The sequence below is a fragment of the Argiope bruennichi genome, chromosome 10 (genome assembly GCF_947563725.1).
Source record: "Argiope bruennichi chromosome 10, qqArgBrue1.1, whole genome shotgun sequence".
NCBI lineage: Eukaryota > Metazoa > Arthropoda > Arachnida > Araneae > Araneidae > Argiope > Argiope bruennichi.
Window position 1 is genome coordinate 45,607,602 of NC_079160.1, and position 16,029 is coordinate 45,623,630.

The window sequence follows — 16,029 nt, forward strand, 5'->3', positions numbered from 1 at the left end:
TCCATGAAATGGCAAATCAAACATAGTTCCACATATTTATTTCTTGTTTAAATGTGTAGCAGATCTACTATTAATAAACTGATTCAAAAAGAAAATCCAATTAAAAAAACATAAATGATAAAATTAAAAAGTCTTACATTAGGTAATATTTCATAATTATCTTCTTAGAACATCATATAATCATTAATAAATTAAAATATTTAATTAAGTGCAAATATGTCAAATTAAGTTTAATTTATCAATTAAAAATAACAAGTTTTATGAAATATCCTTATTTTCAGCAAAGCAGAAAATTTATCAAAATAGATAATATTCCTGTAAAACAAAAGACTTTTTCTTTTGAATTTCTTTTCTGAACATAGACAAGAAATATTAGTAATTCAAAAATAATGTATTTGGCTTCTAACTTGCATAAAAAAAAAAATCCTATTCGATATTTAACAATTTCCTGGTCAAATATCATTAGTCAGATTTAATAAGAAGATTTGTAATGACATTTTTTTTTAAATATTTACATGTTTTATGTGATCAAAATTAACTTCAAAATATAAAATTTGAAACATTACTGTTTTTTTCAAAACATCACTGAAATAGTTATAATACTACACGACACCAAAATTAATGATTGTAATACAAATAGGCTACTGAACAATGTATTAAAATTGTTTCTTTTTGATAGAGTGACTGCTGACACATTTCAGTTTACAATTGTGAGTTCTAAATACATTAAGTATTACTACTGTAAACTTTAGAACTTCAAATTCACTTTTGTAAACTGCGAGTACTAAGTTCATTAGCACATGTTTGCTGCTGCATAATGGTTTTTGCATCAATAAAACCAAACCAAATAAAACAAATTACTCAATTAAATGGTTATCCACTTCCTAAATGAACAGTTGAATTCAATTTTCATTGAAATCTTGATTCGTAAACAAATGTTTAATACTATAATTCACAAACTACAAATATATTAATATATATATAAAGTAGGCACTATTCACAGACATGAATATATTACTTAAAAATCATAATATCAGATTATACTGATGCTGAAATTTTTTAATCATCTTACTTGTCTTATCAAAGAAGCATATGTAAATGGTGGCCTGACATCAGCATTTCTGTAAAATTCTCTGTTTCTCTGAATTTCTACAAATAAATTGAAAGATAAATACACAATCAATTTTTGATACAACCACTATTATTTGCAAGAATATTTGAAAATTACATTATGACAATACATATAATATGTATATAATCTACAGTAGAAACTATTAATTATCTATCTAATTATTAATATATAATGTTGTGAATATTTTAAGATGAATTCTTACAGCTAATGTTTTGTGAAATAACTGAAAAATTCAAGCAATAAGCTGGAATATCAAAATTATTTTCTAAAATAAAAGTATTGAATGTAGTTTTAAATAAATTACTCTTTAATTTATAAATGATTTTTTAAAATAAATTTTAAGTTTTAAATAAAGGTTTATTAAGTTTTGATTAAAATTTTATTTTTAATAAACAAATTTCACAGAAAATAATAATAATATAATTTGTTTCGTTCATTCTTGAAATAGAAATTGCATTCAAGTCTGATTCTGAAATTTATAATCAACAGGTCATATGATTTTAAAGAAAAATCAAAAACTTCAAGATCTCAGCAGTATTATAAAAAAAAATGCTCTAAAATTTAAAAAGAAATGAAATTAAGTGTAAAATGACTTAATATATAAGAAACGAAGATGGGTCATTCTAAAATAAATATTTGTTAGTACTAGTATTACACTTTGATAGAGCTATTTAATAATAATAATACAACAAGCTTGACTGAAGGATTTTTGTCACAAGCATTAAATATACATTATTGAATAGGTTTATAATTATTATAAGAAACAAACAATATTCATAGCATAGAATGCAATAACTAAAAATGCTGAAAATTACAGAAATTACCAAATAATCATATTTAAGAAATGCAGCGTATAAAATGACTAACAAAATAATTGGTTACCTTCAGTGATATCTAAATTAGCTCTTTCAACGACTCTTCTCCTTATAGGAGAATCAGGTAGAGAAGGAACGTCAAGCACTGTAAAAAAAGAAAGAATTATAATATTCATGTATATTAAAAATAAAAACTTCTATGTTTTTATATGTCTACGCTACAACTTTTTTGAAGTAATTTTCATATTTATAAATAAGAGCTTTCCTACAATTTTTTTTTCAATTTTCAAGCAGTTTAAATGCTACAAAAATGAAAAGCTATAAAAAAAACCTACATTATGTTCATGTAACTTAGAAATATGTATTTTTTAAGAGCAAATTACTACTAGATATCTTGAGAAGCAAATGGGAAAACATTTAAAAAAACACTTGGAAGCATATCAATGAATGGGAATATTATACTATGTACTATAGAAAACACCACTGTGTAGCATATAAATTTAAAACATGAAATATAATTAGAAGACATAACTTTAAAATAAATTATTAAATATCTATGATATATTTCATACAACTCTAAGATTATTCATTTTGTTATCCTTATCTATCATATAATAATAATACATATAATACATCTATAATATAATACAATATGTAAATCTGAAATGAATAATTTCAATTACAATTTCAAACAAAAAAAAAGAATAAAAATCATTTTAAATAATTTTTAAAAATAAATTATATGATTATTAATTTCATTTTAAACTACAGTAAAGTCAATCGGCTCAGCCTTTAAAAAGTAATAAATAAAAACACTTATATTATCATCTCCTATTTTCGTTAAAATTTCTCATTAAAAATTAACTATTTCATAGCAAATAGACAAATTAAACTGTTTAAACAAATGAATTCAATCCACAATTTAACACAGAAATATTGCACGAGACATATAAAAAAGGTGTCATCAGACATATAAAAACATCGGTTTAAAAAATTTTGAATACACGGAGACGAATTTCACATAGAGACAGTCAAGTTATTGATTAAATCCCATTACCATTACCGCATTTACCGCCATCCAAAATTAACAAAAATATTAGGCAATTTATAAATTACTATATTGTGCTGCCATCTACACGTTTGAAATCTAAAGATACATCGAAAAATATTTCCATGCTCTTGATGTACTAAAGAGAGAGAACTAACTATTAACTATTTATCTAAGGTTCCTTGATACAGGTTGTTCAGTAAAGTTTCAATTCTACATAAAAAGTTTGTTGCTAAAAACAAAAATAAGCTAAAAACAAATATTCTAAGTTCCAATAAATATTTTTAAAAATTATTGTCGAAATATTTCTAAGGAATGAACGTTTGTATTTTTTTCAGTTAAAATCAAATTAGTAGAAAATTAATATAAAAGAAATCAATCTAACTTTATTTCTTCTTAGATATTATATGTAATAATGCATATAATATAACTAAAAGATGGATTTATTTAATTTTGTTCATGTTCTTTGAGAATATTAATATGAATACTCTAAAACTTTTCTATGATGGAATGTCAAAAACGATCATAAATAAAATCAATGTGAAAAGATGTGTATTATAACTAAAGAAATTCAAATAAGTCAAAATGGAACCAAATTTAAAATAGTTTTTAAAAAAGCAAACAATAAAGCCAAAGTGAGCAAACGTTTGAATAAGCAAGAAATTCGACTCTTTGTTAACTTAAAAAAAGCCTCTCGAATTTGAAATAAAATTACTCTACTGTCCTTATTTTTCAGTATGATATATTCGTATAAAACAAAACGTAAAAAGAGCTAACTTTTGGATGACATTTACATGATAAAATACATTTGGATGATAAAATACAATAAACATTTGTATTTTTGGACATTTTGGATGATAAAATACAATAAAAATGAGGATATCAATTGAACCAGACGGTTTTTGAAACCACAGATAACAAATTGTCTAAAAATCTTTTTTGAATCTGTTAAATCATTTAATAAATTTTGAAAAATTAATTCAAATTGCACGAAAATGAAAAATTTAATTCTGAATTTCACAGCGATATAAAAATATTTTTTCGGGAATAATTTGCTGCGAAAAAATGATAAAAATTTCGATTATTTTTTTAATTAATTGAATATTTAATTAACTTTTGCACTTTGAAAAACCGAAGATATTTTGTTTCATGTCTTAAAAAATAAGTGTTCAAAATTGTGTTGTATTCGGCGCAATTGCTTCGAAAGAGACGTAGATCATACATTTATACGTGATACAATGACTTATTTATATTAAAATATGGTCATCTTACGAAGATTCAAGTAGATGAATCAGTATGAAGGAAAAAAATAATAATTACAGGAACAGCAAAATTTATTTGTACATGCTTCTTTTCCGGTTTTTTAAAAACCTTTTTAAAAATTTTATTGTTATTGTTTTTATATTATTGTTCCTCATATTATTTATTAATTTCTTTTAAGGGGGAGGGATTTTTGTCCACTAAAATGTTTTTCACCATCGTTTTGCATCAAGTGATCGACCCATCAATTGGTTAATTTCCATTCTCCTTTTGCCCCTCGCCGACAAATATATTCTTTTGGGTTCTTCCAATTTTGTTTCAAATAGAAAATGATAAGAAAAGCTGAATTTTTTCTTTATTTCTTTCAAACGTATAAACTATTTATAAATTCTTGGAAAAAGTTCAGCATTTGCCGCTTCATTACTTTAATTACTTTCTCTTTCAAAAGATATCACAAGTATATTTTTATCAGTTATAAATGCAATTTTTTAATGAAGAATACATGGAATAGCCATCTTAAAATCTGCGTTATTCTAGTATTCATTTTGGAATCATACTAATAATTTGCATTATCTCTATATCTTCGCTTTTCATATTCGATATCTATTTACACTTCGACATATGAAATGCACATTAAAAAAATACTAGATAAATAGAGTGGAAATTAAATGATTTATCGAGAGACATATGTAGGATGGGATTATATAATATCGAAGGATATCAAGTAGCTTTTATTAATTACAAAATTACGATATGATATAAAAGAGGCTTACAATAAATCTGCAATTGTAGTAGTAAGTAAATTCACAAATTCAAAACCAGGAATGATTTCCCCGAAATTTCCTCGCCTACTTTTCAATTGAAGGTCCTATTCTTCTTTTTCGGCAAAAAACTGTGTACCTTGAATAAAGCTGTGAATAATTTGAATAGTGACGTGATATGGATCTGGATATGGTGATGGATAGTGACGAAATATGGATCTTCGGCGTAAATCTAGCACTTTTACTGAATTAGTTTCATGACTATGTATTTTGGACGTCTTTTTGGTGGTTGATTGACACCAAACATTTGACATGAAACTACAATTGCAGTCACAAGAGAATAAACCGAATCTCATTGAGTTAAGCCATTGCTTTTATGCCATAATACATTTACATGCAGGCGAAAGTACAGACCGACAAACGGTCAAGTTTTGGGTTTAAAACTTGATAAGAATCTACAATTTAGATGTTACAACATACCAAATTTTGTTTATCTAGCTTTTTATAATTTATAATTATCAAGTTCGCCTGTATTCAAAAAGCTAGACAGCCGAAGAGAAACAGAAGAAAAAAAAACTAGACAGCTAGAAAGCTCCTCTGAATGGATTTCATACAAAATTTGATAGAAATCTACAAATTTAGTCGTAATTCCTATACCGAATTTCATCGATCTAGCTCAAGGCTTTTTGAATTATTCTGTTCACAGATAGACAGACATAATAATATCAAAATTGTGTTTTTTTGAATTCAGAGAGCTCTAAAACGTGGAGATATGTCTAAATCTAGAGGAGGTCTAAAACAATACTTCCTTTATATTTCGTGAAGTAAAAATTAAATGCCTTTAAAAATCAAGGCATGGATTTTATTGTTTATTATTGCTTAATTACTTCTCATAAATGACACGAAATTATATTTTAAGAATTCGAAATTTACAGAAGCTTTTCGATTTGAAGCTCTCTCGATTTCGCCCAAACGTTGAGGAGATCATTAAAAAAAATCGACAGATTTATTTTAAGGTAAAATATCGAAAGGATTTCATGTTTAAATCTGGCATTAAACTTTCTTTATTGACTGGTTGAGAAACTTTATTTCTGGTGCAGATATATTATTTAATTCATTACGAACCTAATTTCATAACTGAATGCCGAGTTTCAATTATTTAAGTTGTTGCTTTTGTGAGTTATAATAAGTTTACATGCATGAGAAAAGTACAGACCGAAAAATGTCCAATTGTTTGACAGACTTTGGTTAAAAACGTGATAAGAGACAGATAATAGCTTACAAAAGTTGCATGTTCTACATATAAGAAGTACCTAAAATTGCTTTTGTTGCCACTTTGAAAAGTGAAACATTTTGTAACAACTTGCGCAAACGATGCTTCACTAGATGTGGACTGCTTAATATGAAAAACATATCATACCTTATACGTACAAGATATTAGACGATATCTCCAAGATGATAACCGATATTTTGAACACAGGTATAGCAAAGATGTAACAATGTTGAGCTTCTTTTGATAATAGGGAAATGCAATGAAACAACTGCGGGCCCGCACCTTCATCTTAAACTATTAACATTAACGTCCAGCAAACTATTTGCAACTAGTTAAATTTCACTTCTGTATTTAAACTATTTGCATTCCATTACTTTCCTTTCCTTCCTCCTCCCCACCCCTCCTCTTAACAAATTAATAAGCAACCCCAAACTTCTAAATAGGTTTCAACTGGCATATATCCAGATTTTAAAGTCAAAAGTCTTTATATTTTCTTTTTTATTCGAGGAAATGGAATATAATTATTTTAATGTATATCTATTAAAAACTTTTTTCAAATAATCTATCGATATTTTTATTATAATTTTTCCATAAAAAGCTTTATAAAGGAAGAAATTAAATTTAAAAGAATTTTATTGAAATCTATGCTTTAAATTAGTTTGGGCTCTGAGGGGTTAAGGCTTATCGCAAAGACGAAACAGCAGTCAATTATCTATCTCATTTTATAATGCCAACCAAGTATAACAAAAGAAGAGAGTGGAAAATATAATGTTCTCTGAATGCCAATCACCAACGCCTCTTCGCAAGTATAAGAGACGGCAGATTATCCAGATAAGATTAAAAACACATTAAACTAGAAACATTGAAACATATAATAAATAATTACATCACTAAAAACGCCATATAATACCAAAATTAGAAGTTTAGTTTGCGAAAATCTGATGCCGGAAGTTTGAAACTCCAGAATGGCAGTAGAGCCCAGCCTTTATGATAAGATCAAAACTCCTCTATCTCTGCTTAAAAAAATTGGTCACGAAATATGAAATGTATGCGAAACAGGTAATGTACTAGGAATAAACGATGAATAGAAAGAGGGCGCTATATTAACACTAGGTTTATCAAGGAGACTAGGTTTATACCTCTGAGAAAACATTCCGTTGATTTTCTTCAAGAAAATTATTGCCGTATTTTATGAGAATACTTTAATTAATTAATTTTTACTTACATTTATAAGATATACAATAATATACCTACATTTACCGAAGAAGTCATTTTGACCATTCGAATAAATATTGTTAAGAATACGTACATTTGTATTTAAATATGTAATGGCTTGATACGGACGCACATAGATATAAATATAAATGTAGAAATAAGTATATGTTACTAAAATGTGTATATGTTACCGTTTAAAGTATATAATGCAGTTATTTCATAGAATACCTAGTTATTCCATGAAATAACTGATCGTGTCCGTTAAAGTGTGTAATATGTTATTAATCTGACACTTTAACTAGTTATTCTATCAAATAACTAGGTATTCTATAAATTAACTAATGAGAGACAGTTCAAGTGTAAAATAAACAATTTATCTAAAATGAAATTAAACTAATGGTAGAAAATTAAAATGGAAAAGAAGCAATTAATATAATTTATGCAGCGTATAAATGGTATTTATGGAAACGTACCATAAAATCATTTGTTACAACAAGGATTACTAAAATGACACTTGGAATTACAAAGAACATTATTTCTAAAACAAAAACATTTTTTGTTGACACACTGGGTTTTACACGAACATTTTTTAAATCCCTGACCAGTACCTAAGCTTTGAGCTGTAGCAACCGATCGGAGCGATATTTCTACATCCGGTACTTCTTCGATTTTAATTAATTTTTGTTCGCAGACACTGAACTGGGATCGGGAATATAATTGTTTTATGGCCTATGGCCTGGAATAGTTCATAAATGCAGTAGGGGTGGAAGGTAAATGTATTTGTCGTGCGAGATATATGATATATATTATTTTACACTTTAACGGGCTACAGATCGTTATTCTATGAAATAACTAGTTAAACCATGAAATACAAGAGAGTTTTACACTAACGGACACGATCAGTTATTTCATGGAATAACTAGGTATTCTATAAAATAACGGATTTCATACTTTAACGGTAACATATATATAAGAAGCAAGAAGCCGAAAGTCAGTCAGATAGAAGCTGTTACAGGTTGTTTGTAAGAAGACGTGCGAGTCAATGTTTCGGTAGAAGATGGTGGTAGAAGAATAGATGGTTTTGAAGATCTAGATTAGAAAATAAACATTTTTTTTAGTAAATAAACAAAGAGGAACTGCTTTTTCATCACACCATGCCTCAAGAAATATATTAAAAAATATCAAAGTTTTTCCTACTTTAACTTCATAATAGATAGGTCAATTTATATTTTTTCTTATTAAATACCAAAAGGGGTCATTTTGACCCCTTTGGTAGAAATAGGTATATGCCAACTCATTATAAACCTAGTGTTAATACCAGCAGACGCCCCAGCATATAGGGCACATTATGTACTGATTACTTTTTGACTTCATTTACTGCTGTAAAAATACTGTCCCGGCCAAAAAACTTCATTTCATTTTACTGTTATTTTCGTTTGCAACTATATAACAAGTAAAGCACTCAGAAATTTTTATGATCCTTTTTAGTTGTGTTTTACTAATGTATGGTATTAAATGTATATATCATAATCTCATATTTTCACGAATCAAAAATAATACATTTTGGCGTCAAGTCCTCCGAATTTTATTTATTGTTTATCAGTTTCAGAAAACCATAATCTGAACCAGTAGGAATAGTTTTGACGAACTGTCTAACGCGGAATTGTCCTCCAGCATCAAATAAAAACGTGATTTTTGGATAAAACCATGAATGCATGGTTAGAATTTTAATTTTAGTGTCTCATAAGTGAGAGCTTTGGAAAACAATATTCATTTTGGGGGCTTTTTTAATAAACCTAATGAAGTTAATATTTGACAAAGAAATACAATTATAGCACCAAGATACTATGCCATATTTCATTTATCTAAACCATTGTGCTTTTGAATAATCACGTTTACATGGATACGAATGTGCACCCCCCCCCCCCCCCCCGACGTAAAATCATTCCCACGATAGATCCGGTTTAAAATCACATACTGATTTAAATCTTAAATGCTAATTCAATGTACTAAATTTTATCTTCCCAATTCTTTACGTTTAGCAGCTATCATATTCCCATATATTCAGACAGTGAGCTAGGCGGAATTCCTGGGAATGGGGTTTGTTTGAAATTTTGCAGAAATCTACGAATTTGGTGTAAAAACCATATACCATTTTTCATCCACCTAATTTTAAGAGCTTTTGAGTTATTCAAAATAAAATATGATTCTAAAAATATGGTTTTCGGACTCAAGTAAGTCTGAAATGTGGAAATTTGTCAAAAACTTGAGTCCGAATATTTGATGATTATAATATTTCTTCTTAATGCATATGAGAAAGTAAAAAGTTTGTTTCCCAGTGGAAGTTCAACGCTTAAATACGATAAGTTATTTATTTAAGTTCATTATAATTTTTTTTATTTAACTTAAATAAAAAAATGCAGATTTCAACAATTCATTCGGTTTTCCAATTCATATTAATTATTTTAAATAACGATGAATTATTAATTATGTAATATTATTTTCTTAAAAATTATATCAAATAAAAACAATATTTTTTGGACAGAAGTGTTTTTCAAACAAGACAAAATTTCTTAGACATTTAACGAGTTAATTCTTCCGACTTCGGAAAATGCGTATCTAAATTGTCATCAACATATATATATTATAAATATAATAAATAATGAATTATAACTAATAATTAAATAATTATTATATAAATATAATTGTCATTGAATAAGCTCGTCATAAAGCAAAATGTTGTACTTCTTCTATGACGAGTATACTCGTCAAAAATAGTTAACTAGTTAAATAATATAGCAATGTAAAATTAAACATAATGATTAGTAAAAAAGATTCGAAAACTTCATCTACACTTACAAAATGTCCAACAAAACTATTGTTATATTCTTACATCATGCAACATTCAAAATATCGAGCAACAATGCGGAAATAATGTACAAAATGTTATAAAATGGGATATTTAATATCTGAGTAACAGTATTAGCTGAAACATGTATTTAGCAGTTGAAAAATGACATTAAATACTTTGCTGTTCAATTATTATTTGAAAGTACATTTTCTTTTCAAAATATGTAATAATTAATTTTCTTTTCCATGTTGAAATAATTAAAACTGAGTCAGTCATTAGCATATTTCAAAACACGTTGCAATTGATCAATCCACTTGTTTGCCTTTATAAGTTAGCCCAGCTACTTGAGAATAAATGAGAAAATACCTTAAAAACCGAGACGTATTCAAAGTTAGCTCCCTTTTAATTATTTATTTAAAATTTTGAAGATGAATTCATTTTACTTTTGGTAAATTAGGCAACCGCAAAAGTTGTTAATTGTTCAACGAATAGTTTTTACCGAAACGCAGGGGTGGAAAAAAAAGGGTGCAATTGTTTTCAGAGAAGAGTTATTTTAAAATTATGAAAGAGTAAGTTTATGAAAAGGAAAGGCGTGAGCGAGGTAGAAAAAAAAATCAAATGAATCACAGCACAGAGCTTCCGACAGAGAGGCTCAATTAATTTATTAAAAATACCGTTTATTTTTAAAGTTCTGATTAATGAATGACGTTACGGAAAGTTAGAGAAAAAAAATCGTCATATTTCTTCATTACTCTGAATTTTGTTCGTGAATAAAATAAATTATTTTCTTGTGTGATTTTTTTTTTCCGACTTGGGGAAATTCGTTTTCTTAAACCTTTAGAGTTAAAAAGAGAAAGAAAGAAAAAAAAAACTGTTTTTGTGATTTCAATTAATACAAAAAGATTTTTTTTTCTTTAAATCATATATTCATTCCGTTTTACTGTGCTGGAACAGGAGGATGAAAAAAAAAATAATAATAAACGCCAATAATTTTCTTCCTGTTTTTTTTTTCTTCTAACCCCCATTTTTTTTCCCCTTCTTTAACAAAACCATTCAGTTTTCTTCTAAGTGTTAAGTATAACGAATGGGGGTCCCATGAAAAATAATAAAAGACCTTTAATCAATTCATTAAGTTCATTAAAATCGTTACGTTCCGCTCCAGGCTGACGCTATATTTTATTTATTAAAGAAAAGTTACAGATTTAAAGTTTCAAAAATTAATCTATCGTCTGCGTGTTTTTTTATTATATTATTTAATTTTTTCCCCTTTTCTTCTCTAAGAAGGTAAATGAGATCCAGAGAAAAAATAAGTTTGAGAGGAAAAAAAAGAGAGCAAATCTCAGTTTATCATCTGGCCATGGCACAAACAATGCATTATTATTATAAATTTCGAAAAGCTCTGATTGATGACTTATAAATCACCAGCATCGCGCTCTCCATTAAGTGATTTAATGGCATGCATGCATAAACGCACGCCAGCGCATATACCCTCACACATATATGCAACTTCTCATTTTTGGGTTCTGGGTGGGGTCTCCTTGCGGTTCTCTAATACACTGATCTACCCAATAAATTATTTAGTGTTTTTATGACTGGGACCGAACCGACGCGGCTCTACGGAACTCATTACTTCTGTTACTTCACTTCGCTTCCACGTTATCGATCTCGGGAACTTTTTTCCCCCCCTTTCTACCTTATCCTATCTAGATTTTTTTGAAAGATTATTATTATTATTATTTTAAAAGTCCGAGTTTAAATAAGGCTTTTGGTGGTAGTGGCTGGCGTTGCCTTTTTCTTTCTTCATTCATTCATTCGACTATTATTATTTTTCTTTCGCTTTTTGATTAATTTAAAAGATGAAATATTGAGTAAATAATGAGTCATTACCATTTTTCAACTTCGCTCATATTGGCATTGATGGCTTATTAAACGTCCAATGGGCGGAAAAAAAAATATTTTTTTTATTTTTATTTTTAAGTTTTTTTTTTTTCTGGAATGGGTGGGGTTGAGAGTGGGTAGTGGAGGCAGTATCCCCGTGATTGATCAAATAGGTAATGGGTATGTCGTTTATTTAAAATTTTGCGTTTTGATTTTTCTTTCTTTATTTTTTTAAATTTTTTTTTCCGGTATACCCCCCTTCCATGCCAGTCTGTGACTGAGGCACTCTTAATAATTTGTTCGCATTCATAAAGTTGCTTTGTGTTATTTTGCGTTCTGTGAAACTTTTCTCCGAAAAAAAAAAATGAAACGAATGAAAAAAAAAAAGGATTATTTTTTTACCATTTCCATCTCTCATTCTTTTAAATGTCTGCAGCAGTTGCCGTTTCCTTTTTGTGATTATTTTTTATTGCAAAATGCCTTTTTTATGGCTTTTAATTCCACAAACTCGTTTAGGAAGCAGTTTTTTTTTTCTTCTTTTTTTTCTTTTTTTTTTTTTACTCTATATCCACCCCCCTTCTCCTCTACATTAATATTGCTAGAAATTGTTTTCGAATCGCGAAGTTTGAACATGATACAAATGAAACCACAAAATACAATATTTAAGAATCTTAAATAGCATTAATATTTTGTACTTCAAAAGTTTTTCGTTATTTTAAATTCACGAATATATGTAATTAAATTGAAAAAAATTATTTATTACAAGCAAAAATAGATCAAAATTGTTTTTAAATGGAAGAAATGTTTAAGTTATTATTTATCTTAATTTTCCTAATCGTGTCTTGTAAAAAAATTCTCCGTTACCTCAAAAGTATATTATATGTTTTCAGTATTTCTCGCGTCTTATTCTTTGAGGCTTAATGCATAAATAAACTGCTCTGAAAATAAAAATCATTTTAAAATCGCATCAAAATGTTCTTAAAATTCTTAATTTTCATAGTTTATTTTTTAATTTCGATTTCGCAACTTTAAAAAAGCTTTCAAATAACAGTTTTCAAAATAATTTAAGTGCAAAAAAAATCGTTACTTATTAGAATTCTTTTCTGATAATTTTATAATTTATAATTTCCAACGAAATAAAGACGGGAAAATGAACCCTCTTCCCCCCCCCCCCAAAAAAAATTCAATTATAATTGCAAACAATTATTTTTTGAAAAACATTCATTATTATAAAAATTATTATTAAATTTAATAATAATATTCTTAATTATCCATCAGTGCACTAGTTTAAGTGCCGCTTTAAATAATAGAAATTAATTCTATTAAAGTATATAAGCATTAAAATATATCTATAAAGTATTATATAGTATATCTGCAGAGTAAAGTATAAGTATCATCTATGAAAGTATTAAAGTTTTTTTAATCAGGTAGATAGAGTTCTAACGTTGTTGCAAAATAAATTTTATACATTTGCGATATGATTTTCTAATTCATTACTTTAACATTTTGCTACTAATTGAAAATCTTTGAAATTTGTCAAAGAAAAAAAAATCTGCTATTTACTTAGATTAAAACCTACAGATGCCTTGCATCTTTCTGCAGAGTAATCTTCAAGAAAATCGTTTGTAGTATCCTATTTTGAGAAGATTTATAACAAAAAATTTATAGTATCATAGTTTATAACAGAATTTTATAGTATCAAATTTTGAGAAGATAATTAGCTTTTTGTGGTGTTATAATTTTTACCGGGAATGTAGTAAATTTTGTTGCAAGAAAAAAAAATTAAATTATTTTAAAATCGTATATCTTATGCATTGTTTGTAATAAAAACCTGGAGGAAGGGAAGGAATGAGGATATTATTTCAAAAATTAAAAAAAAAAAATTGCTCCATTTTATTCAATAAAAAGGTTTAGAATTTTTTGATAACAAAGATAATAAAATATACCCTTCTTTGCCTAAGAACTTCCTAACCGTACGACTATGATTAAAAATTAAAAAAATATATATGGCGTGAATACCAAAGTACAGTCATAAAAGTGATATTAATGAGAAATGATATTTTCTAAGTTCAGATAGAAACTGAACTTAGAAAATAGATAGACTTCGTTTCAATAATTACGATATTAATGAGTTTTTATTTAACCCTTTAAAGGGCCATTTTTTTCTAGTAATATTATGTTAAACTATTTTTAGGCTTGAAATTAGAATAAGAAAAGGGATTCATTAAACTTATTAGATAAATTTAATTCGATTCATTAATTCATTTGGTTAATTAATAATTAAGTAACAAATCAAGACACATCATTTTGTGTAAGATAAAGAACTGAAGCATCTAAGTTTCTGACTTACTAAAAAAATGTGTCAGAACTTATGCCAACCTACATAATTTCATACAAAGATTGATAAATTTGGTGGGAAGTATACTTCCTACGGCCCTAGAAAGGGTTAAAATAAATCAATTTGACATTTCAAAAGACTAACTTAGATTAAACTCATTGCCCCCTGTTCAGATATGATTGGAAATTAATTTTTCAACTCAACTTCTATAAAATTCGGCAAATAAATAAATAAAATAAAATAAACACAGTTTAATAGTTTTCATTACTGTTAATTATATATAATTATCAGAAACGAACCACAATTTTCTCTACCAAAAAATCATGATGAGCAATTATTTATATTTACGAACGATAACTCTGCTGCAATCTCTAAAATTACTCGCCTTCCTTTTTGTATCAGATTTAAAAATAATAAATAGCGCTCAAGATTTCCACTCAAAACAAAATATACACAAACAGAGAATAGATACTATTAGAAATAAGAAAATTTATTTTTAACACAGTATTTAACATTTTTCGAAACAACTTTCTAAAGCAACTTATACAAATTTGAAATCTGTTTATTTAGCTCATATAGTCCTTGATTTTTTAAGGAATTAATTATTTTATTAATATTTAAGTATATTTATTAAGTAATTAATTTAAGAATTAAATACTTTTTAAAGACTTTTAAAGAATTAAAGGACTTTAAAAAATTTAATATATGAAGCATTTGAATACTTACCAGATAGGGGCGGACAGCTTTTGTCGCTGAGCCTTCGGCGGGCAGGTCCCATGGTATTCGGGTTGGGCGGGTGGAGTGGCGGAGGGGGCCCTAATCTCTGGGGGACGGCAGCCATGAGGGGCCCCGCATTTGACATAGTCGTCATGACGGCGGATAGGGCGGGCGGTGAACTGCTGACGGCAGGGACGAGGGCCATCTGAGGGGACGTGGGGGGCCCTGATTTCATGTTGGACATGATGTTCTGGATAAAAGATAGTCGAAATTAGGGATGAATAATCAAAGGTAAAACATTAAAAAGGTATTAATGTTGAAGAAAAAGTCTGCTGTAGTCTTATAACAATATTTTAGGCTAATAAAATACAGCCGTTAACAATTTAATTAATAAAAGTATCAATATTGTAATTTAACAACAAATGTTTACTATCCATCAATACATTGTAAAATGTTTTCCTATATAATACATTTTAGGGTGTAGACATTTTAAATAACTTAATTACTTCACAAAAGTTTCACATTTAGAAACAATCACCATATCCAAATTAGTATCTATTATCCAAATAACCTATTTATTTGAACATTGTAAGATTATTGCACATTGTAAATGATATATTGATAATTGACACATTGTAATTGATATATTTATAATTGACACATTGTAATTGATATATTGATAATTGACACATTGTAATTGATATATTAATAATTGACATATTGTAATTGATATATTAATAA

General features: G+C 27.4%; 1 protein-coding gene across 8 annotated transcripts in view; it reads right to left on the minus strand.

The window, feature by feature from the left end:
• The window catches only part of LOC129987925 (forkhead box protein P1-like), a 536,440-nt gene that overhangs the window by 16,556 nt on the left and 503,855 nt on the right, over window positions 1-16,029 (minus strand). For all 8 annotated transcript variants that reach the window (XM_056095928.1, XM_056095924.1, XM_056095925.1 and 5 more), the window contains 3 exons: window positions 15,298-15,538; window positions 2,015-2,092; window positions 1,073-1,149 (listed from right to left, as the gene is read on the minus strand). In XM_056095928.1, the coding sequence (XP_055951903.1) occupies window positions 1,073-1,149; window positions 2,015-2,092; window positions 15,298-15,538 (396 nt within the window). The remainder of the gene's footprint in view (window positions 1-1,072; window positions 1,150-2,014; window positions 2,093-15,297; window positions 15,539-16,029) is intronic.